Below are 23,480 nucleotides of genomic sequence, written 5' to 3'. Positions count from 1 at the left end.
GCCAGGCACTCACCCAGGAAGAAGCATGTGTGGATTAACTTTGTCCAGCTGTCAGTCGTCAGTGGTGAATCAGTGGGCTTCTGTTGGAGTAGACCAAATTTAATTCTGAGGCAAAAATGAATTTCCGAGCCATATTCTGTGCAGTAGGTTGGTTGTTGAGAGGTTTTACGTGAAATCATAAATGCCAGGTCAATCCTCTATGGTCAGTAAACGTCTGTAAAAAAAAAAAAAAAAAAAAAAGTATGGCAATTCGGTGTGGAAAGACTTGAGCGACCAGTCCTAAAGATACACCTCTCAGCGCTCCTGTGTGTTAATGATTGTAGGTTGGCTGTTTATTTTTCATTAACTTCTTTTAGTTCACATGCTGTTAAGTTTATAGACCTATGGCCCTCAGGTTAGATGGTTACACGAGTGATGATGATGAAGTGCATGTTTGCCATTCATTACAACAGATCTGGCAGTTTTGTTTTAACGGTTAGTTTGAACCCTTGAAGACAAAAGGGAGACATGTTGACTGTTGAGCAAATTTCATCTGTGTCCCCCCCCAGGCACACACACACACACACACACAAAGCAGTCAGTGGACTCGCTCAGACCTGTTCCTACCCCACCATGAGCCACGCTGTGTAAACTTGTTAGAAGACATGGAATCTTTTTGTCAGAATATGTTTAATCACATGCCAAAGTGGAGATTCCAGACTTTCACGATGGAAAATTCCCTTCTCCTGTGACTGAGCCGAGTGTAAAACGCTGTGCTGTCCTTTTTCTCTCTCCTGCTATGATTTAATCTCCACCGCTGCTTGTCATTGGTTTTTTTTAGGGGGGTGGGGGTTATTAGGAAATTCCAGCACCAGTAGGGTGCTGGTGTAGCTTATGTTATGAGTCAAAACCAATTGACCATGTTGCGAAATACCCTCCTGTGCAACTGATGCCAAATGAAGCCCTGAATGATTCCCTCTGTGTGCTGATTATTATTTAACGATGGTTCCCTTCCAGAGAGTCCAGACTTATGATTTTCTTGAGGTTAAATAAAGCATGCCGTTGTGTAAGCAGCTTTTATAGTCTGGGACTTGAAGCTCATACTCTGCTTGCATTTTTCTGCCAGACATTTCACTCCCACGGCAGCAACTCCGAGGCAGCCAATAGTTCTGATTACTCATCTACACACACACACAGACACACAGACATTAAGTGCTTGTTTTTCTTTTCGCTGCCTGGACTGAAAGCAGCCAACTTTCAAGGAGAAACAACGGCATAATTCATCAGATTTAATCATACGCTACTATTAACAAAATCCTGAAAGGCTAGTGGAGCCAGTAAGTGAAACACAGGAAACTTGGTTTTAGACATAGAATTGTCTCATAACTGTTGCGTGATCAAACAGTCATAAGTGAAGCACGCTGTGCTGACTTAACTGAATCAGAATGGAAAAATAATTAATCACGGTGGGATATAAGTACATTCACACAGTATAAAGTTCACTCACTTTACTTGAGTCTTATTTTGTTGCACCACATTCTTGTACTTTTTACTCCACTGCAGTTATTTAACAGCTTTAGTTAATGGTTACCTCACAGGTTAAGCTTTTAATACACAAAACACACTTTTGGCAACTATACTGACAACCATTTCACGTGGAAACGTTTCTTTGTTCCATCTTCCTGCAATTTTGAGAAATAGTTTTAATGATTTTAATTTCTTTTTGACATTTGGACTTATGACAGCATTTCACACTATTTTCTGAGTTTTATAAACCAGTCATTCTATTAATAGAGAAAGCAATCAGCAGATTAATCAGAATGAAAATTATCATGTTGCAGTGCCATACAAAATAGTTCAAAACCAAAAACGACATTAAAATATTTTTATGCCTTTTATTGCACAAGCAATAGTACTCTTATGATATGTAAAATGGTATAAAGCTTGTTTTCCTGTTAGCTTCCCAACTGATAGCTGATATGTGACATCTCCTTCTGTTTCGCTTTTTGCAAAACAGCAGTTAAGGACTTAAGGTCTAGTCACCACACTTGCTATCCAAGGAGTGGAAACACATGCCGATTTCCTTTCTGCAAGAGCAGATATGACAAATACATCTGTGACGACGGGTGCAATGAAACGCTGCATCCACTAGATGTCAGTGTCTGACAGGTAAGAGCTCAGAACACGTGGCTTCTCACGTGGCTTGCAATTTGCAGAGTCGCCCAGCATTACTACATTTCAGGATGAGGTGCAATTCAACGCACATTAACACCAGAATACTGTTTGCATTGTATTAGCCCAATAACATTATACTGTATTGAACTGGGCCTTTCCTTAACAGATTGTCCCAGTAGGAAAAGCATGGGTCTTATGACATTAACAATGTTGTTGTTGTGTTTGTGTGTGGCAGTGAGCCACAATACGAGGACCCTGACACTGAAGACGGTCAATGAAATCCAGCCATCATAATTTTGAATATTTTTCTGTGCCATGAAAAAGTTTAAACTGCCACACATGTAATTAATATCATTAAGAAAGGCTGGATTCCATTTAGATCTATCAGTCTGTGTCCAGATGTAGGGCACGCTGGGTCGCTGTCACGGCTTAGTGGGACTGCTTAATGGAACAGAACCATCATTAACTCGGTAGTTAAACTTTTGCTCTTTTCTGCTTTCAGCAAGTTAAACCTTTACACTCACCCCCAGTGTCACTTTGGTTCGACCTTCTTTACATTTAAGTGTATTTATATTGAGTTTATGTATATTAATTTGGAGTTACAAGCAAATTGTCTGGTTCATGTGTACTTCTTGTGTCTGTGTTCCGCCCCATTCGTCATTCTGTTTTGTCTCTGTTGAGGACAAAGACGAGCTCTGCTGTATTTCACTGTTTTTTAGATTTAGTTCTGTTTTGCTGGACCTGTTTAGTTGATAATCCCCTCTCACTCTCTCCTCTCTTGTTTTTTTGGCCGAATAGAAATACTGAATGTGGATGTGTAAGATAAGTGGCGTTTTTACCTAAATGATGTTCCAATTCTACCACAGCCATTTAAAAGTAACTGTCAGCCAATTACAGAAAAAATCAAACCGCCTGCATTGTCTGGTAGTGTGACATGAAACTGGTTAGAGCTCCACCGTAGATCATCTGATAGATGATATCTGCTGGGAAAGCTTACCCTTGTGTTAAATCTTATGACTCTGATTTGTCTCAGCCAGTCAATGAGTATCCACGCTGTGCACATGATGTCCATTATGGTAATTCAATTGAATGAGAATGTACAACCTGAGGACAAAAACATGTGAAATTAAGAGCGTGGTCCTCTCATTCCCTTTTGAATGAGACGCGAACTCTTTAATGCCAAAGATGGGATGATTTTAACCCTCTTCCTGCCAACATGTTTAACACACAAAGAGTACACACTGAAGACTCTGGGGATCCCAAGAATAAGTTACTGTAAGAATCAGAGCAGCAATTTTTTAATTATGTAATTGATTCGAGGAAAAGAATATTTTAGGAAAGTTACAGTTGATTCGCATGTTGTGTGAAATGAAAGCATACACTTTATTATAAACTGTAGCTTTTTACCCAAGTACAAACTAATTTACCATCTTTTGCTTCTGGTATCACTTAGTTTTCAGTAATTTCAAGTCAACATTCCTTTTGTCATATGGTGAAACCAATCAGGGTCATTGTGGCTGATTTTGTGTGATTTAGATTTTCCAGTTTACACATGATGTAAAATGAATGGCGCAGATGACGCAGAACCTTGAACACCACACGCTTACAGGCAGTCACAGCACAATGCGACTCATGCTGTGTTCAGGGTGCACTGACATGTGACAGGACGAGCAAATGTTTGCTACCGTCCCACCTTCGAGAGCAAAGCCAACATCTTTTTCAAGCTTGATTTTCCAGCCCAGCGTTCTACAGCAGCAGGTGGAGTTTTTCTCACTCCCATGATGGTAATTGCTGCTTGGTGCGTGACACATTATTTCACAGGCTTAGCTTGTATTAGAGAACATAAACATTTAATTTGATAGCCATGAAACATTTTATTATGAAATTATGTATTCTATTTCTGACCTGCTGAACACAATCTTTGGAAATCTGCGTCTGCTCCGTCTGTGTCTGACCCAGGCCAAACGTGAACTCGGGAAATGGTTTCGTCTATTAAAACTGCATGGGGCAAATGAGTACTTTTGACTTGGGGGGGTCCAACGTCGGCACAGAAAGGCAGTTTTCCGATCTGTTTTCCTTCCTTGTGTGGGCGAGGGGGTTCTGTTACCATGTGTTAATGATGAGTTGTAAGTGGGGAACTTACTAGAGTCTCAGAGGAGAGGCTAAGAGGATTTTCCATCTTAATGTCTCGCCAACTGTCACAAGCAGTCAGTCACCTGGAGGTGATCCCTTTGAGAAGAGTGACAGCCCACATGTATTGTATGTGTGGAGGGGAATCCTTTTCACGCAGAAACAAAACTTTGTGCACTGTCCAAACATCCACTGAAGGCAGGAGTTCACACCCTGATGTCAAAAAGAACCAGTTTATCACATACCCGCTGGTATGTGATGTGTGTCTGCGCTGACCAGAAGGGATATTCTTTTAAAATGTTCTTTCATTTAGAGCGATTATATAACACTCTGACAATCTGGTGCAAGCTTCACTCAGCAGCGTCAAGGCACAAGTACCTGCTGTGTTAAACTGCAGTTCTGGCCTTGGCCTCTCACTTGTTTAGGCAGTGGCGTGGTTACAGGAGAGCTTATTTTACTGCAGACTCATTTTGTTTGGCTCCACTTTTGCTCAGCTATGCGCTGAAAACCAACATTTCTGCGAGGCCTGCACAAAGCACAAGAAGCACTACAAATCACACGGGGGTCTGGGTGTTGGGAGCTTAATTTATAATTCGCGTCCAGAGACGTAAAAACATTTTCCGGAAACACTATGTTTGCTGGATGTATTTGGTTTTGGTAGAAGCCCACTGAGACGAATACAAATAAAACACACCACAGTGATGATGATCTTGCCGTAAAAAATGCGCTGCTCTCTTTTGCAAAGCTCGTCTCTTGTCCTGTTCAGTCTAATTCTGAAATCCTCTTTGTGAAAGCGCTGTGGTGCCACTGATAGAAAGCAGGATTAACCCCATACATAGAGAGGGAGCAAGACATAGAGAGCACTCAGCAGGACAGTACCACTCAGTCCATTCAACTCGTGGAGAAACGCTCAGGGCAATGACTGCTTTATCCCACATGTAAGTACAGTACAGGGCTGCACTGTGCTCATCTACTCCATCCATTACCCTCCGCCTTCACTATTGAAAATCTTCTCCTACATTTCGAAGACATCAGCACAACAGTCTTTCCACAGCAATGCTCTGCTGCTGGCATCATTTCCAGAGCAACACCCTCTCAGTGGGAGAATCTCCTAGGTGACACTCTCTACTGACACGCCTAGAGGTGGCTGGTGCCTTTTTGTAGGCAGGTGCATCCTGTGCAAGGGCAGACGGAGCAGGTCTTTTTTTTCTGCTTTTCTCTCTCTGTGGGAACATCTATGTATCTGCATATCTAGTCTGGAGGGCAGAGGCAGAGCAAATAGAGCAGACGCTGGAGTTGAGATAAGAACATGTAGAGACAAATCGAGAGTTTGTTTTGCAAATTATAACTTCTTGACTTTAGCCAAACTTGGGTTATGAAGTTCATACAAATTCAGGGTTTCCAGAAGCCTTCTGTTTTGAGCCAGACGTGACCTTGAGCTCTTGGATATTTTCACTGACACTGGCAATTCTGTTTAAAAACAAGCAACAGTTGAAAAGCAGCGCAGCACGGCGAAAGGGCCACTGCATTCAGAGACTGACCTTGGACGGACCATGGAGGGGTATGGCTTTGAGCACTTTGGCGCAGACGGAGCGACGGAGAGCCAGCAGGTGGATTACCGGAGAATTGTGGGAGACACTCAACCCCCACGTACAAATGTTATACCTCGGGAAAGTGAACATTATGTCCGGCAAACCTCACATGGACATGAAACCGCAGCCCAGAGATACAGCGCCACGCGCATCCAAGCCGGTCTTGGCCCAGAGAGGTGAGCGACTAAGAAAGTATATAAGAGTGAACCACATTTAGGTATTTCTTAACTTAACAATTAGGTATTTCTGTCAAATATTGAAGTAAATGTTGAAAAGTTCAGACTGAGGATCAGTTGTGGCTCTAAAAAGACAACTGCAAAAGCAAGACTATAGATGGACTATACAGAAATAGAAGAGTGCCACATGATTTCAACTCTCAGTGCCAATATCCAATGTGAAATAAAATGAGAATGTGAAGTCAGTCCTCTAGCTCTCTCCGTCCATGCCTTCAGAAGGCTGCACATGTAAATTAACTTCATGCCATCGGGTCAGTTTACATGTACACACGCACTTTCATTTAGACCAGTTTGCAAATGCCCTTGAGGTTAAATCCCTCACTTTCACATGATTCACTTAATTTCTGGGTAGTTTGAAGGTCCTCTGGATAGCACTTTCTTATGGGCACATCCTCAAACAACAACAACAAAAAAGCTTATCATAAGTTGTCAGCTGTTATTTTTAATGCAGCCCTTCTGCTCCTTGTGCGCACACGCACAATCCTTCAGTGTAACATCAAGGCAGGAGTGAGCAGCACGCTGCAGGGAGGATAAACAAGGCTGAATCAACCGCTCAGAATAGCTGCAGTGCATAAAAGAACAACTGACCCATATCTGCAATGACCCACATTTAATTTGACACAAACACAGAGTGGGCACACAGATCCTCCTGAGTCACCTTGGCAGACACATTGAGGAACCTAACATTAATATAGAACAGGATAGGACTGTGTGAGCATATTGGGTTACAGGGAAGACCATGTGGTTCCCTGTTTTTTTCCAGTATGTGAACTGTAATGTGATCTCCATAAGAAATAACTGATATACAACCCTTAATAAAACATGAAAAGAAAATGACAGCCCAGTGAATTTGTCAAACAAAATTTGAATTAAACATTGGGTGCATCTGTTGACAACAGGTTCAGCTTAAATGAACTTAACTTGCTTTCATGTCACACATAACACGGCTGACGTATTGCGTGATGAAGCGGAAAGTGAAGGCAAATTCAAACTCTGAATAATAATCCCTAACGTCTGACAAAGGGATGTGCAGCTGTCCTTAATAACCCCGTCTTCAGCAATTCCAGTTATGCAAGACTGAATGCCTCAAGTCAAAATAGCCGTAAACACACAACTTATGTCAACTTATGTCTTAACATAAGCGCACATATGACAAAACATTTATTGGTGGTTTTTTCTGAATCCTCTGCTCTGTGACACTGTGAAAGAGGTGATAAAAGATCCCGGCAGCCATATTTTCAGCTACGAGGAAGCAACAGTGATTTTCTGCCGAGCCGCTGACAGCTCGATGACAAGAGCAGCGCGTGCTGACATTCTGTTAAGTAATGTGAATGTGCGTGTGTGTGTGCTGCAATGCTGTGTGTGTGAGGTTTCAAGTTTCTTCTCTTTGCCAGAAAAAAAAATGGCCGTCCGACACTTCCCCTGTAAGCTTATGGGTTGTCCACTGAGGCTTTTTTTTTTTTACATGTATTATTCTCAGTAAGTAAAATTAAAATTTCAAGATCACTAATGAAGTAGTCTTCTAAAGACATATTCTCATTTTAACCCATGTCATTGTCCTCAGTCAACATGTGTATAAAGCTGAGAACTGAACTGCTTTCATAGTGGCTCAGCTTATTTTTGTTTCCACAACAAACACTTGTGAGCATCATTCTGAAAGAAGCTACAATACCTGTCATTACATCAACTTCTATACCGTTTATTGCATTAAAAAAAAGTATATGATCCACATGAAGATTTTGTGCTCCTGAACATAACAAGGAGTGTTGTGAGAGGCAGGAGACTTTTCATTAAGTTATTGTCAGTGCTCATGCTTTTGCTGTCTTTTCAGGCTGCTTAATCTAGTTTGCATAATTTACATGTGAACGAAATTCAAATGGTGGTGCTCACACTTAGCATGACGTTGCTCTAAATTCTGGAAAATTGAGGCATGACAGTTTTGATTTTCTAAAGGCATTTGACTATGGGCCTGACAGACACATGATTTCCCTTTGCTAAGTGTTTAAAGGTCGTGCCCATGCACTGTCAAGGCCAACCGTTCATCCATGTACATCCACCTAGATTAGCTTTGATACGTTCAGCAAACCACAAGTGCCAACGTGACACATTTTGTTTGTGTTACATTTTCTTCTTAATCTTTATCAGGACAATAAAAATCCTAAATCTTAGCAGTAATACTAACTAGTAACACGATAGCTAAGGAAGCGCTCAGGTTATTTACTTCAGTAAAAATAACAATACCAGCGTCAAAGTTCTGCATTCAAAATGTGACTTGAGTAAAAGTACGAAAGAATTATCAACTGAATGTCAGAGGGAGTTAGAAGTGCTCATTATGCAGCAATAAGCCCTCTATCAGTGTTACATTTTATAATATTGAATTACCATTAGTGTTTAACATGCAAGCAGCTTTTTCATGCTCATGCTGGTCTTAATTTAACTACACATATACTGTGGTAAAATGAAAGCTATGATGGAGCGTAGCATTTTATAACATAATCAAAAAATAAATAAAGTGGAGCAAAAATTTACAATATTTACAATTTGATATGCATGGGTTTCCTGTTAACAACATTTAAGACACTACATGACCTTGTCCCTGGTTATATTTCTGATCACTTACTTCCTTACTCTACTTCTCAACCACTTTGAAATCTCAGCCTTTTATTCATTTCCACGTCCCTGCTCCAATACAAAAACATGATGGGGCCTTTGCTGTGCTGGCCCCAACTCTTTGAATCCAACATCTGCTGATTCTTAAAAACCTCCCTTTAAAGTCAATCTGTTTTTATAAATCTCTGTGCCAGGATAGAGTTTAATGGTGCTTTGTTCCATTGTATTTTTTTTTTAACTCTGCATTTAAAAGTATCATAAAGACAGAAGATTTACTTATTTACATGGTGGAGGCAATTAAGTAAAGTAGGCCTACGTCAAAACTGTACCTGAGTGAAGTACAGTACCAGGGTAATTGTACACAGCTATTTTGCCCCTCTGTGTAAGCTAAAATGCTAAAAATAAATACATAAATAAAATGGAGAGTCCTCTTAACTCTGACAACATATCCAAATGGTGTCCACGCGTGTATGAGCCCATCAGCAGTGGACGGGAATAAAGCTGCTCTGATAAACCGGTCTGTCCGTATACCCAGCATTTCAGCAACGCAACTTTCACGTGAACTACTCCCGCTGCACTCATGTAACCCTTTTCAGTCCTGATTTCGCACGGAGCCATGTGGTGCAGGGGGTTAAACACGCCTCTGCGAGGAGAGGGGACGTGACGAAGCTGCTGCCAGTACATAACACCAACACGCGCTGTCTGCTGCCACGGGCGATCACTTCTGATTCACTTTACTGCCGAGCCACACTTTCACATCTTGGAGCCACGAGCGAACGGTCGAGTTTGTTCTTCGAGGTAGACGGCTTTGCTTTGTCTCGTCGTCGCTTTTCTCCCCCCTCCTCCCCTTCTCTCCCTCCCCCCTCTCTCTCTCTCCCTCTCTGACATTCACAGACTCACAGCTGGAAAGTTGCTTCCCTTTGGTCAACGTGGGCATCAGTTCCGTAAGGTAGCTAGCTAACTCGGGTCAAGGAAATGGATGTTGGACTTCATGGTAGCTAGGAGGAAACACAGTTGAAAACACGTAGTTCCATATTTAAGGGTGGGATTTAAAGCCTGCTTCAGATCACCACGGGCGTTTTCCGTTTTCTCAAGGCAGAACAAGCCAGCCGCTAATGCTAAATGCTAACGGTTGCTCCCACATGTCTCCAAGTATAACGTAATCAACGCTCCTGTCTGGTTAGCCTCAAGTTCAGTCGCATGTAGCTACAATAGTGGATTGTTAACACATACGCACTCAGCTGCGGTAGTTTTATGGTGGCGTTAATGGGATGGAGATTACCTACTTGCTTATGCTGTTATAAATTTTGATGAGATAACCTCCTTTAAGCTACTGCTGCCAAGACATACCATGTAAGTGTAAATAAGCTAACGTCTCGTGAAAATATGACTTTTGTGTCCGACGTTGACTAACGTTGATGATTTGCAGTGAGGTCTCACTTAAGCTTGCCTAATAATTTATTGTTTAATTACATCTCAGGATGCTTGCTAGGTTAAGTGGCAGGCTACCAGCCATATTGCCAGCCCGTTGTTATGATTAACCGTTGTTTATTTCGGGAGAAGTGAAGCATCCAGCTCTTTCACAGCAAAGCCCTGCTGTGCTATACACGTGTTTATGTCATGTAACTGACGGTACTATTGCTGATTCACTTGAGTTAACTTAAAGTACATCGCCGCTGCTTCACGTTCCTTACAAATGCAAGAAAGTCATGGTCACATAAACGTGAATGCATAGACGTTAAGTTGGCACGAAGCCCGACTCGACGTGACGGAGGCAGCACAAAACGCAGACAGAATAGCTTTGACTGAGTTTCTGGGAAAGCATTTTGTGTAGGAAAGATCGTGCGGTGTATTAAAGATATCGTCCATCAATTCGGCATATATCAAACTCCTAAAACACCACTTATTGTACTAAAATTTCTACTTTTTATGTTGGTTCACATGTCATTCCCGCAGTAATACTCTAAACTACATTTACTAGACCGTGACTAGAAATGTAAACCAATTCTAAAACCAAGTCAGTCAAGATAGTCAAGTATGGACTAATGGGATGAGAGATGTGGGGATGCTAACATGGATACTAGCACAGCTAATGATGTAACACGGATGACTAGCAGCAAGGATGCTGTGTTGTCGCTTTGAAGTGTAAACAACGAAGACGTGGCGAAAGGAGGAGGTGGAGAAATTTGTTAACTACGGGTGTGCCATGTTTGCTCGCTACTGATAATGTAATGTAATGTAGGTCACCGGGCCAGTAACTAACGTTAGCATGTGTCGCTCGAGTCGACAGAATAAGGCATTTTAAAATATGATGTCGTTCACTGACGTTTTAACCGATATGCTTTTAATGTTGCCGGTATCTGTCGTTTTGAAAATAAAAGTGTCGTAGCGCTCTCTGTAGTGGTTCAGTTAGATGTTAGTGGGTCATCCGGCCATGTTTTGCCGGCCATGTTTTGCTTCACACGCGGTCGTGTGGGGACTGTGTGCCCTGTCCTCATTCGTCTTACGTGCTCAATTTAAGTTCATTTTACAGCTTAGTTGTCTCAATATTTTGCATTCGGAGACAGAAAATTTGCTCTATTCGTGACTCATTAGGACAAAGTCACAGGATTTCTACAGTGACGTAAACCTGTTTGTTGTACTTCATGCTTTATGTGTCATCTAATATTAAGTAACGCTATTTTTTTTACGTTCCGTGATGTCGCAACATAAGCCACAAATCCTCTATTAAATGTGTACAAGATTCTATTCTTATAAAGTTTATTGCTGGATTACCAATGGCTTGTTTGTGCGAGCAAAGGACGCGATTGCATCTAGCACCTGCCGCGCAGGCGCACTGGCCCGCAGCTGGATGGGGAAATGTTGATGTTGCTATGGTTATGTCTTCCTGTGAGAAGGTCACTGAGGCTCTGTCTGCAAAGTGGATGTCAAGTGTTCTGGCAGAGCATCGCTTTAGTGTATTCAGACAGTAAACAACTGTGTCTGAGTTTAGGGCTTGTGTGAAGTTACCTCTCCTTCTCATTTGGCAGCATGGCGGATTACTTAATCAGTGGTGGTACAGGCTACGTTCCCGAAGATGGACTCTCAGCTCAGCAGCTCTTCTCGATTGGAGATGGCCTTACGTACAAGTAAGTTCGATCCCAAGCTTTGATTTCGTTTTACCGAAAATCTCAGTAAAGTAATGAAATTTATTCAAAGTAAGGTCTCGTGAATTTTAAACCTCACCTGCACGCAGTGGTGGGTGAAGTGTACGTAGCAGTGCTTTGTAATGGCCAACACATTTTGAACCAGCAGATCTGACCAACAGTGCGTTGACTCCGATGGTCATACAGCTGAAGAGCTATTTTCTAAAGGACATGGGTTGACTTACAAGTGAGTAAAACAGTCCTTTTCAAACTGCTTTGAAACTGTACTGTTAAAAAGAAAAATCCTCTGTCTCTCCAAATGCTGATTTCATAAGGAGGAAGTAAATGACTGTTCTTCTAGACAAATTAATTTGACAGACCATGTCAAAGTCTCAGCCTGGTGCCGCAGAAGTGCACGTATGCACAAGATAAATGAAGGGCTTGTTGGGGTGCTCAACCTGATTTGGTGATGGGGATCAAACTTTATTCCTGTGGACATAACTGCATTATTAACTTCAATTAACCATCAACGTGCACGACCTGTCCTTGACTGCAGCATGCATGGCAGAACAGCGCATGCCCTTTCTTACAAATAGTTTGCTTTGAGAAAAGTACTAATTCAGCACTCATTTCTCACCTCTAGCTTAACCTCACTCAGCTCTGGTAATCATTTCAGTGACATATGAGAAATGCTTTGTGTTTGAACTCATGCGTTATGACTGAAGTGATTTCTGTACTAATCCATATGCTCGCTGTTATAATTTCTTGCTCATAAATATCAATAAGTAAAGCCTTGTGTGACTCAGTTGTGGCTGCTGGACACTGAGAAGCATGCCATTTACTCTCCCAGTTCTGTCTCCTGGATCCATCACACTGCTTTTACCTCTTTGGCTTAAGTCCTAACAACATTCGCTGTAATCAGTGCCCTTTCTGCATTCCCTGAAAGACCAATAGTTAATCTATTATTCTATATGATATGTATTGTAGATTAGTGTGATACTTCACTATCACCCGCATAGCAAAAGTACATTTCAATTTGAGTATTTCAAGCTCAGTCTGAAGCTTTCATTAGCTGAAAATCCACCAAGTCTTTGCTCTAATCATCCTACTCCTGCTACAGAGGCCAATTGAGTAGAGAATGTAATGGTGTTTGATTGTGTCCGCGTGTGATTGAATATCCTCTCCACACTGTAATGAGGTGCATCACGACCAAAGGAAAGTTTGGCACATGATTGTCAGAATTGACGTCATGCGGATCATTGGAGGAATAGGGGTGGATGGGGTTGGTTTCAGGATGAAAGAGTACGCGTTACTCTTTTCACACTGTTTGTCCTTTGTGTGTGACAAATACACACAATACAGACAAGGTTTCAGCTTCTTTCACTAAATGTCTTAGAGGCAGTTGTAAAAATTTGTGACCACTTTTCCAGTACATCTTTGATATACACATAAACATCTGCAAGGACTTGAGCAATATACACTCCTACCAGTGCGCTTGACAGATCAGAGATCAAATCGGCAGCAGAATAATACTGATGCATCTTTTTAGTCTCTTTGTATTTTGTGTATTGTACAGGAAAAAGAAAGCAAACCAACCACAGAAAATGAGATACACAGGAAGACAGAAACCGTTTTGTGAGAGCTGTCTGTGACCTTCTGCCAGGTGCAGAAATCATGAGTGTGTCTGTGAACGAACAGTCTTCACCAAATCAACTTTTGAACTCCACATTTCACTCACTGAACTGGTCTGGGAAGTGAAGGTCCACCAGCGTTTTTGCCTGAATACAGACAGAGATGGGTGGATGACAAAGATTTCCGAGATGAGCTCTTTTTTTTCTTTTTTAAACACATGTAGACATAAATACCTCTATAAAAACACCCCTGTAATCAAGTTTAAACATACCTCTTATGCTGCATTCTCACCAATCATAGATTGTGCCTTTTGTTGACCATAAAGTCTGTCTTACCTTTTTGTTGCCTGAAGGGAAAGCTCTTTGGCAAACGCAAAGCAGCGCCTAGCCACACTTGGCTGTAAGAATGCATATTTCTGCCTGTTGTTACAACTATGACGGAGCTACTGTGGCAAATACATTCCTTATGTTAACTGTAGTGTAATGATGGTTTTCAGTCAGTGTGTTTTTTATCACACAAACCAAATAAAGTGATGTGAGTCAGACATACGTATGTTACTCATTGAGATTCACCATGTTAAACTTACATCTGCATTTACAAAACACTGGGTGCATTCAAGTGGTTTTATGTTTTCTGGTGTGGCCATACAATGATGTAGACCCTCCTTTATGCAGTTGAGGACAAGGGCCGCATCTGTACAAGCAGGAGAAGACCAGCAGTGGCCAGTAGTGGTTCTATGCTGAAACACCCCTGCTTAGCATCATGCATTCGACTACTTTTAACATTCAAATGAAAACCATAATAAGGCATGACCATGCCAGTGTTTTCTTTACAATTCAAATCCAACACAATGAGCGCTGGTTCAACACTGACCCTGAGTCAGTAGGTGCTTCCTGCGTGCGCTGCAGCTGTGGTTTGTGGCGTTTGTTAAATGCTAGCAGATGTCTGCTGGACTTCCTGTTTGTCCCCACACTGATGTTTGTGGGTGTTTGGATTCTGAAGTGAGGGTGAAAATAAACCGGACTCCTCCCTTGAAGCGTCCCACACTGAGGTAGTAGAGATCTGCTAGCGGGTCAGCCCTCCACCTTAGGTCCATTTTTCCCATAGTGCTCACCTGTTTCTCCCACTGTGTACTCTTCAGTTTTCTCCATTTTCATGAGGTACAAAGCTTCCCTTATTCATTCTTTCCATGTGTTCCCTGTCTGTTTTTGCACCCATCTGCAAAAACCACAAAATTCATGCAGACTCTGGTTGGAAAACAAACACGCCATTCCCGTGTGTAGCACTCCCCCCCCACCACTTCATGTCCTTCTACCTCACATTATGTTTACGTGGGCCAAGAGCTGAAAGAGGTCAACTGTAGCTTTTTGCCAAGTCCAAGATGTGCTCAGTGTCTGTACTCAGCCACTATGCCACTCGGGAATATTCTGGGAACCTAGAAGAGACATAAGAGTGTCCAACAAAAGGTTTTCCAGGCTCCAAACAGTGTGTCGTCCTAGCTGAAACTCTTAAACAGACTAGACTAATTGTATGTCCCTCACAAATATTTAATTCAAAGGTTCATTGTAGTTCTTTGAAACTGATATGATCTCCATTTTTACCTTTTAATTGTTTTCACCCTGTTTACAGTAAGAAAACATTTCCACTCCTGCTTTGCTTGGAGATAATTTGCAGAATTTATTACAAGTATTGGCTGTTCATGTTCCATGTTCCAACTCCTTAGCTTCTGGTACTTAAATGCAGTCCTTGTGGATGCTTTAAACCTCACGTCTGTGCTGCATTGCGTTAGCCCCTTACTTTGCCTTTTCTTTGTCTTTCAGTGACTTCCTGATTTTACCTGGCTTCATCGACTTTACCTCAGACGAAGTGGTGAGTACACACATGTGTGAAGGATCTGTAAGTAATCTCTGAGTACAGAAGGACACTGAAGGTCTGTTGTTTCTTCAGAGGATTGTTGCACTTAGCTGTTATATCTCAGTAGAGACATTCCTGACTATATTAAAGGCCAACCCAATGATTTTCTTCCACACCCATCCACGATAATAAGCCTAAAATGTGGCACCGTCAGCAAACAAACTATTCTTGGCAGAGCCACATCCGAAGCCATCAGCCTTATTACAGTAAGACCAACATCTCTGCTCCAGACTCAACTTCATTTTATAATCACAGCTTTTCCAAGAGTAGTTTTGTTTCAGACCCTTTGCATCATTTCTCCTCTCCCTGCTGCCCTGCTAATTTTGCCCGATGTGGTCACCCACCGGCTGCTCCCTCACCCCCATGTTTATATTTGTGTCTGGCCGGTTGCTCATCCACCTCTCTGCAGATGACGAGAGAGTTAATCCCTGGGCTTCAGATGAAATCCCTCTCCTTTGCTTCATCCATCTCAGAAGGTTTCAATCTAATTGATATCTCTAATCTCTCCCCACCGCTTGCGGAATGAAAGAGAGCTCTTGTTGCTGTGTGAGATGCTCGGCTGCCTAACCATGCTGTCGTGGCTTAGTTGTCTTTGCAGAGTCTTGGGCCTTGCCCTAGAAAATGAGCCCATTGATGCTTGAATAACACAACTGCTTCCACATTTAGCCTCAGTGACAACTTTGAATTGTTCATGTTCCGACTCAGTAGATTGGACTGAATTCTGTAAAATATTGCTTAGCTTTTGTGCACATGTATAAGGTGTGAGAAACACTAAGGGGGACCACATGCAGTATGTGTCGAGCTGTTGTGGGAAATTCTTCGGCCACGTGATGTTCTCGACATACTTTCCCTACTCTCAGTCAAGTTTTGCAGGTTAAAGCTCTCTAAATGAAGAAGTGCTGTTACTTGATATCTCTTCCCTTCACCGTGAACCCCTGAGAAAAACCTCCATAGTTTGTCTGTTACAGATAAGGAGTAAAAGCTTGGACACCATGGAGCTCATTTACTGGTTTTTCCATTTTGAAGGAATGTCATTATTTACACACACACACCTGGAGATAACAAAACCTGGTGCTCGCTGTTGTGGGAAGATGTGAAAGTTAAATGTGGCTGCTTGAGATACAGTAGTTTTTTTCTCATTTCCATTTTCATGAGTGTCAGGTTTCTGTTCCTGAGAGGGCCACATTTTTTGGATTTTAGCTGGTTCACTGCACTCTGAATGACTCAGTAAAGCTAAAATTATACATATTTTTATTTTTCTGCTCGAGCATTGATCCTCGTGGTTTTCCTGTCGTTAGAGGTTGTGTGTCAGTGAAACTTATTGGAAACACCACTGTACTTTATCTTGTATTTGCTAAGTTTAGTCTGCCCCCTGGTGGGTGATGTGCAAAATAACTCCTCTCAGTGAAGACATGAAGATGTGAATTTGCTCTCTTTTTTTCCTGTTTGTCTCTCAGGACCTGACATCAGCACTGACCAGAAAGATCACATTGAAGACCCCTCTGATCTCGTCCCCCATGGATACGGTCACAGAGTCAGCCATGGCAATCGCAATGGCGGTGAGACGCTGGCACTTTGCTGATGCACCGAGACCGGTTTTCACTTACTGCTTAATTCTGATACGTATAAACATGAAACGTGTTATTCCTTTTTGAATTTCGTAGCTAATGGGAGGTATCGGCATCATTCACCACAACTGCACTCCAGAATTCCAAGCCAACGAGGTCCGCAAAGTTAAGGTAAACTGTGATCGTCTGTCATGTGTACACAGAGCTCTTTTCAAAATCTCTGTGACAAACTGTCTCAGCATTTTGTGGTTGTATCATACATACCCTTATCAGTCATGTTTGGCTTTGGTAGTAGTATTAGATGTAGAAGAATTATTGTTTTCATCGTTTTGTTGTAGTTGTCGTCATCACATGTCTGTACATATTTGCATAAACACCAACAGGACTAAAGCACAAGACTTCACCAACCTAACTTAACTCTCACAAATTGTACTCTTAATCTTTAACCTCTCCTGCTATCTTATGTCCCTATATAGGTTATGGTAATTGTCTCTCATCTGTATGTGTTATATTTTTTTTTGTTTTTGTGTGTGTTTGTTTTTTATGTTTGTTACTGATGTTTGGTTGTTTTTGCTTATTAACGTGTTTTTGTTTTGTTTTTTAACGTTGCATGTCTTGTGTGTGGTGTTTGGTTTGGTGCTGCTAAAGAGGAAGATGATAATAATAATAATGATAATAGCAATAATTATGTTTGACTTGGACTCTATTGGTTTCCAGAGGTTTGAGCAGGGTTTTATCACGGACCCAGTTGTGATGAGTCCGCGCCACACTGTCGGGGACGTGTTCGAGGCCAAAATAAGACACGGCTTCTCTGGGATTCCCATCACAGAGACGGGCAAAATGGGCAGCAAACTGGTGGGCATCGTCACCTCCAGAGATATCGACTTCCTTTCTGAGAAAGACCATGACAAACCTCTGGAAGAGGTGTGTATGTTTAGGTTTTTAAGAAACCGTTTGTCTTATTGGTTTAAAAATGTTAGCATCACTCATTTGGTTATTTTTACATTTGAACTATGCTTGTCCTCCCCAAGGCCATGACAAAGAGGGAGGACCTGGTAGTGGCTCCAGCTGGTGTTACACTGAAAGAAGCTAATGATATTCTGCAGCGCAGTAAAAAAGGTGAATTAAAGTTCATGCCCAACAGCAGCTTTTTGTTGGATTCTGGTTTCTCTTGTGTAATTTAATGACCCAACTCCCACTTCTTTCTCTGTAACCAGGCAAGCTTCCCATTGTAAATAATAACGACGAGCTGGTGGCTATTATTGCAAGGACGGATCTGAAGAAGAACAGGGACTACCCGCTGGCCTCCAAAGACTCGCGCAAACAGCTGCTGTGTGGTGCTGCCATTGGCACCAGGGAGGACGACAAATACAGACTTGACCTGTTAGTGCAGGCTGGAGTGGATGTCGTCGTACTGGTGGGTGTTCTGGTGCATCTGTCACCGTTGTTGTCTTACCCCTGGTGCCAGTGTTTTGTAAATGTCTGAGGAAGGCTTGCAGCAAAGTTAGGTAATGTTTTGAATAGAGGTTGCCTAAAAGTACACAGAACTGTAAACAGGAAGTATATGAGGGTGTTGTGGAAGCCCAGCAGTGAGAGAGCACATTATGACTCACCTAATTCTGAAATTCCACCAGTCAGCATAGCGTAACCTGCAAGTAAATTTGTGTTTTCCCGTAATTAAGTTTGTATATACTTAAATCTGAAATTTAGCCTCAACCACTAAGGCTGTATTACCTAATAAGGCTGCTCAATCATCAGATCAGTCTTCATTTTAGTTAAATCCTAAATGTTTTTGTATCTCCAGGACTCTTCACAAGGCAACTCGGTGTATCAGATCAACATGATAAATTATATTAAGCACAAGTATCCAGACTTGCAAGTGGTGGGTGGAAATGGTGAGTGTATTGGAAAGAAAAGAAACACGTGAGCAATCTGCCGTCGCTGCTGTTGTTGTTGCATTCACATCAAAATCAAAACGTCAAAATATAATCACACTTTCGTTTTCGTTATTTTCCCTCACCTGCAGTGGTCACAGCAGCCCAGGCCAAGAACCTGATCGATGCCGGTGTCGATGCTCTGAGAGTCGGCATGGGCTGCGGCTCCATCTGTATCACACAGGAAGGTATTCAACCTGCTATTTCACTGCCACGTCCTGAACACAGTTGCAACATATTTGTAACACAATTATACTCACAATACTCCTCACTAATTTTTTTAAAATTAATTACATGTGATTTTGGAACTTGTAATCCAATAAACACCCAATTTCTTAATATGATTTCAATATTGGTCCATCTTACCAGGATGTGCTACTATGCCAAGTGGCTCGTGCCAGACTTTCCATCCAAACCAGTCAGATTATGCCCTAACTGAGTGTGGTGCATCCAGTTGTAGTAGCTGATGTAGTTCCAAACTAGTAGTTACTAAGCCTCCGCTTAACACCCAAACTGAGGAGACAACCTACACACAGCTGGTGCAGTCCTGTAGTCGCTGCGCCTGTTCCTAATGCGGCTATGGGCTACAGTGAAAAGAAAAGGCCTTCAGTTGCCAATGGTAACAAATATCCTGAGACCGCTCCTTGTTGTCATGGTGATCTGCCAGGGCCCTATTACGGGTTGCCTTGGAGACTGGCCTCTCATGCTCAGACTCGGTCACGTTCAACCAAGAACAAGAAGAGACCTGCTGCAGCAAAAAGACATGAATGTGATGCATATCATAATATCCCTGTGAGAGTCAACAATGATTTCTTATCAGTGAGCCAATTTCTGTGGCCCAGTGATCTGATCAGACTTACCTTTTTTTTTTGTCTCATTTGTTTCCATGGCATTCATACTTGGTTTCTATGTCCTAGTCATGGCATGTGGGCGACCTCAGGGGACCTCAGTGTACAAGGTAGCAGAGTACGCCAGGCGCTTCGGTGTGCCAGTCATCGCCGACGGCGGCATTCAGACTGTGGGCCATGTGGTGAAGGCTCTGTCTCTCGGTGCATCGACTGGTGAGGTTTCAAACATTATGACACGCAGATGAAGGCAAACGTAACGGTCATGTTTCTTGTTAATCATAGAAAAATCCAGTCTTCATAACAATAAAGGGTATAATACTATAGGCGTAATTCACTCCTGTCTGCCACTCCAGTTATGATGGGCTCCCTGCTCGCGGCAACCACAGAGGCTCCAGGAGAGTATTTCTTCTCGGACGGCGTGCGGCTGAAAAAGTATCGCGGTATGGGCTCCTTGGACGCAATGGAGAAGAGCACCAGCAGCCAGAAACGCTATTTTAGGTATGTGGGAGGCTGAAGGTAGTAAATGCCGTTATTTACATTGAGGTGAGTCCATCAGAGAAATACTGATGGATGTGTTTTCGCAGTGAGGGCGACAAGGTGAAAGTAGCCCAGGGTGTGTCGGGCTCGGTCCAGGACAAGGGCTCCATTCACAAGTTTGTACCCTACCTGATAGCCGGTATCCAGCATGGCTGCCAAGACATTGGGGCAAAGAGTCTGTCTGTCCTCCGGTGAGTTTTTGTGTGTGTGTGCGCTGTGGTTATAAAACAGATGTGAACTTCTGTGTGTTTTATGTTTCGTATTGTGACCATTGTTCTCAGTTCCATGATGTACTCTGGAGAGCTCAAGTTTGAAAAGAGGACCATGTCTGCACAGGTGGAGGGAGGAGTTCATGGACTCCACTCGTAAGTGCAAAAACACAACACCTTATTTCGTGCATTAACAAGTAGCTTTTATTGCTTCCCGCAACACAACATAATATAAATATTAGTCTTTACTTTGGCCTCTGTGGATCAAGTACAAAAATTTTGCATTTGAGGGATAATTATCATTAATCTTATTGTTCTAAAAACTACACTATTGTATTTTTTGGCCCCACAAAAGAGCACACTTTTATCAGGAGGTTTAACTGACTTGTAGAGGCAGAAACGTGTCAGTGAGAGCAGATTCTTTTTTAAGCCTGCCAGTCACAGAAGCAGGAATAAACTGCAGTTTCTTTGTTGACTCTCACAGATGATTTCATCATTTTGTTGCTAAGAAACTGCTTGGCTCAGGTCATTACTGCACTTCCTGTTAGGTGTTGACATTAGCAGATACTGCAGCAGAAGATAAACCTGCTCTACAGCTGCGGGAAAGTAGCAAGAAAGAAGGGACAACGCAGCATATTCCACTCTCATTAGCATCAGCTTGACTCGCAGCCAGTTTAGAATATCCTGATGACAAGGGACGGATGCCAGTTTCTCGGCTCTAGTTCTTATTGAGTCAACAGCCTGTGCGTAGCTGTAGCAGCAGTTCCCATTTACATTTGTGCAAACGCTGATTTCTCTTTTACTCTGCCTTCACAGTTACGAGAAGCGGCTTTACTGAAAACGGGGGGTGGAGGGATGGAGTGCAGATCAGCAGTGCTCGTGACGTACCCAGTCTAACAGTGACCAAATGTTAAATCGCTACTTCTGCTCAAGTACGTACCACCCACCACACCCTCTCCGCCCTCCCTGCATCGTATCCACCGTTACTCTCTCTCCCTGGTCCAAGCGGGCTGCTTTGGGGAGGAAAGAGGCGAAGTAGCGAAGTGAGAATCTTCAAACTGGCACCCGACTCTCTGAACACCTGGGCTTTGTGCACTCAAGAAGCGGCGCATCAGGGTTTTTCCGAACGTCATACGCACCTCTTTCTCGAGTGTGCAGCTGACCCCAATTCTGCGTGTGTGTTGATAGTAGTGAGAGAATGAACCGTGTGCGTATTTGGTGAACTACATGAGTGTGTGAAATAGTTTCATGTGTGTGTTGGGACAGTAAAAGTGAAGGCGCACTGTGTTTATGAGTCCTGATGATAATAGTGAGTCTGCAGCAGCCATGGTGCAGATCCTATCAGCATCTTGTTTGGGATCCACACTTTACCAGCACGCTCCCCGTCGGAAGCCTCTCGCATCCCACTTCGTAAACACACCAGTACGTACGTGCAGAAAACGAGACACAACACTTGTCTTTCTGTGTTTCGGTATATCATGGAAATCTTACTTTTTGTTTGTTTTTTTTTAAGTCATCGCAGCTGCTTAATGAACAGTGGCTCATATTGTTTACTTCCTGTGTTCCATCCTGAGGTATGAGATGTTGGCCATGGTGATTATCCCATTGTGTCCTCTGGTGTTAACTACAGTCAGACAGAACTCTGATCCACAGTCTTTCCCACTGTGGACATTTCATTTCCCCTTCAAAGACATCTGGAGCCAGTCAATCAGTGTCCCATCTCAGTGCTCAGTGCGTAGTGTTCATACACTGAGCATGAGAGGGACCAAAAACTGAATAATCAGGTATGTTGAAGAAAAACACCTAAATTTTAGTAACTGAATCAGAAAACAGTTCATAATTAGAAGTGCAATTTCTCGGCCCGTAATTTGAATACTTTTAAATCTTTATATGAAACCTGTATAGTCTTGGGGGCGTTGAGTTGATCATGAAGTGCTTTTGATATGCATGTTCGGTTGTTTTTTCACTAAGCCAAACTTGATTCTATTTATATTCTGCTTTATTGTAACTGCGCACATACTGCCAAGTGTATTTACACTTCCTCTGACACTCTTCTTTTGTAACTTCAAAACCAAAATTGGCAACATGTCGCTTGCTACCTTGTCATTTCGTCATTCCTGTGTTCTCTGGTGGGACACAGGCTGTCTTCAGCAGGTTTATTTTATTTCATACTCCTTTCTTTATGCCAGAGGTATGCTTTGAACCAGGAATGGGGAAAAAGGCTGCACAGCTCAGTGAAAATGCACAATGCTATACGTGCTCTCGTGTCCTTTTCTGACTTTAAAACAGTATCGCTGTGTTTGTCATCATTCAGCTTATGTAGGACCAGGCTTTTCTAATACTTTCATACCCATTTGGCCAGACGTGTTTGTTTTTTTGTTTTTCCAATAAAAAGTCCCACTTTGTACAAGTTGAGTTGCTTTCTCTAACGTGCTAATGTACTGTGCCCTGCGCAGGGTTCACTTGACTAACAAAACCTTGCATTTGGACTAAACTGCAAGAAAATGTACATGACAATATATGGAGAAAAATACTTACATTCAGTTGTGAATGACGGCTGCTTGTTCTTTTTGTTTCCCATCTGAAGAGAAATTTCAGGTTTCTAAAATGTCTTATGTGTCAAGTACTGAGTCCTGTCTGTCTAAAAAGCACAAATATAGTGTTAAGTGAGACGTTAGGTTTACTTTTTACTTTTTTTTTTTGTTAGTTTGTTTACCTGTTACACTTTGTTATGATTTCAGCTTCGGTATATTGCAGTAAGTTACCAGAACGCAGTGGTAGCTTCTGCAACCAGCAGCGTGAGCTTTTTAGGTGGACAGAAAAGACTCAGTATTCATTAAATCTATTAGGGGGGTTGTGGAATTTCACAGAACATGTTTACAGTAAAACACTCAGTAGAGGAAAGTTGCTTTTGCTGTTCAATATGGTAAAGAAGAATAAATAGATAAAACTGTGTGTGGACTACCGTCTTATTGAACACAAGTTGCAAAG

The 23,480-nt window shown here is 42.2% G+C and overlaps 1 protein-coding gene across 14 annotated transcripts; it reads left to right on the top strand.

The window, feature by feature from the left end:
- The first annotated feature begins 6,028 nt into the window (after positions 1-6,028).
- impdh1b (IMP (inosine 5'-monophosphate) dehydrogenase 1b) lies at positions 6,029-23,444 on the top strand. 14 transcript variants are annotated; one of them, XM_046378680.1, is made up of 16 exons: positions 6,031-6,052; positions 11,752-11,850; positions 12,014-12,094; positions 15,300-15,348; positions 16,851-16,952; positions 17,058-17,132; positions 17,679-17,885; positions 17,993-18,080; positions 18,179-18,378; positions 18,766-18,856; positions 18,988-19,083; positions 19,813-19,956; positions 20,097-20,241; positions 20,328-20,471; positions 20,562-20,645; positions 21,306-23,444. In XM_046378680.1, the coding sequence occupies exons 2-16, from the start codon at positions 11,753-11,755 to the stop codon at positions 21,325-21,327; spliced, it is 1,626 nt and encodes a 541-aa protein (XP_046234636.1). In that variant the 5' UTR covers positions 6,031-6,052; position 11,752; the 3' UTR covers positions 21,328-23,444. The 14 variants fall into 14 exon arrangements, with proteins under 14 accessions (XP_046234638.1, XP_046234636.1, XP_046234637.1 ...); XM_046378681.1 differs by having other exon boundaries at positions 6,032-6,052; positions 12,017-12,094; XM_046378683.1 differs by lacking the exon at positions 6,031-6,052 and adding an exon at positions 9,306-9,520.
- The last annotated feature ends 36 nt before the right edge of the window (positions 23,445-23,480 follow it).

This window comes from Scatophagus argus, chromosome 22, assembly GCF_020382885.2.
Source record: "Scatophagus argus isolate fScaArg1 chromosome 22, fScaArg1.pri, whole genome shotgun sequence".
In the NCBI taxonomy this organism is placed as follows: Eukaryota; Metazoa; Chordata; class Actinopteri; family Scatophagidae; genus Scatophagus; species Scatophagus argus.
Note: the sequence above shows the minus strand (reverse complement) of the source record. Positions and strands in the feature narration are given on the sequence as shown.

Coding starts and splice junctions, on each gene's coding strand:
- impdh1b (XM_046378680.1), top strand. CDS start 11,753: ATGGCGGATTACTTAATCAGTGGTGGTACAGGCTACGTTCCCGAAGAT. Junction 11,851..12,013: donor GGAGATGGCCTTACGTACAA/GTAAGTTCGATC, acceptor ATTTTGAACCAG/CAGATCTGACCAACAGTGCG. Junction 16,953..17,057: donor CCATGGCAATCGCAATGGCG/GTGAGACGCTGG, acceptor TGAATTTCGTAG/CTAATGGGAGGTATCGGCAT.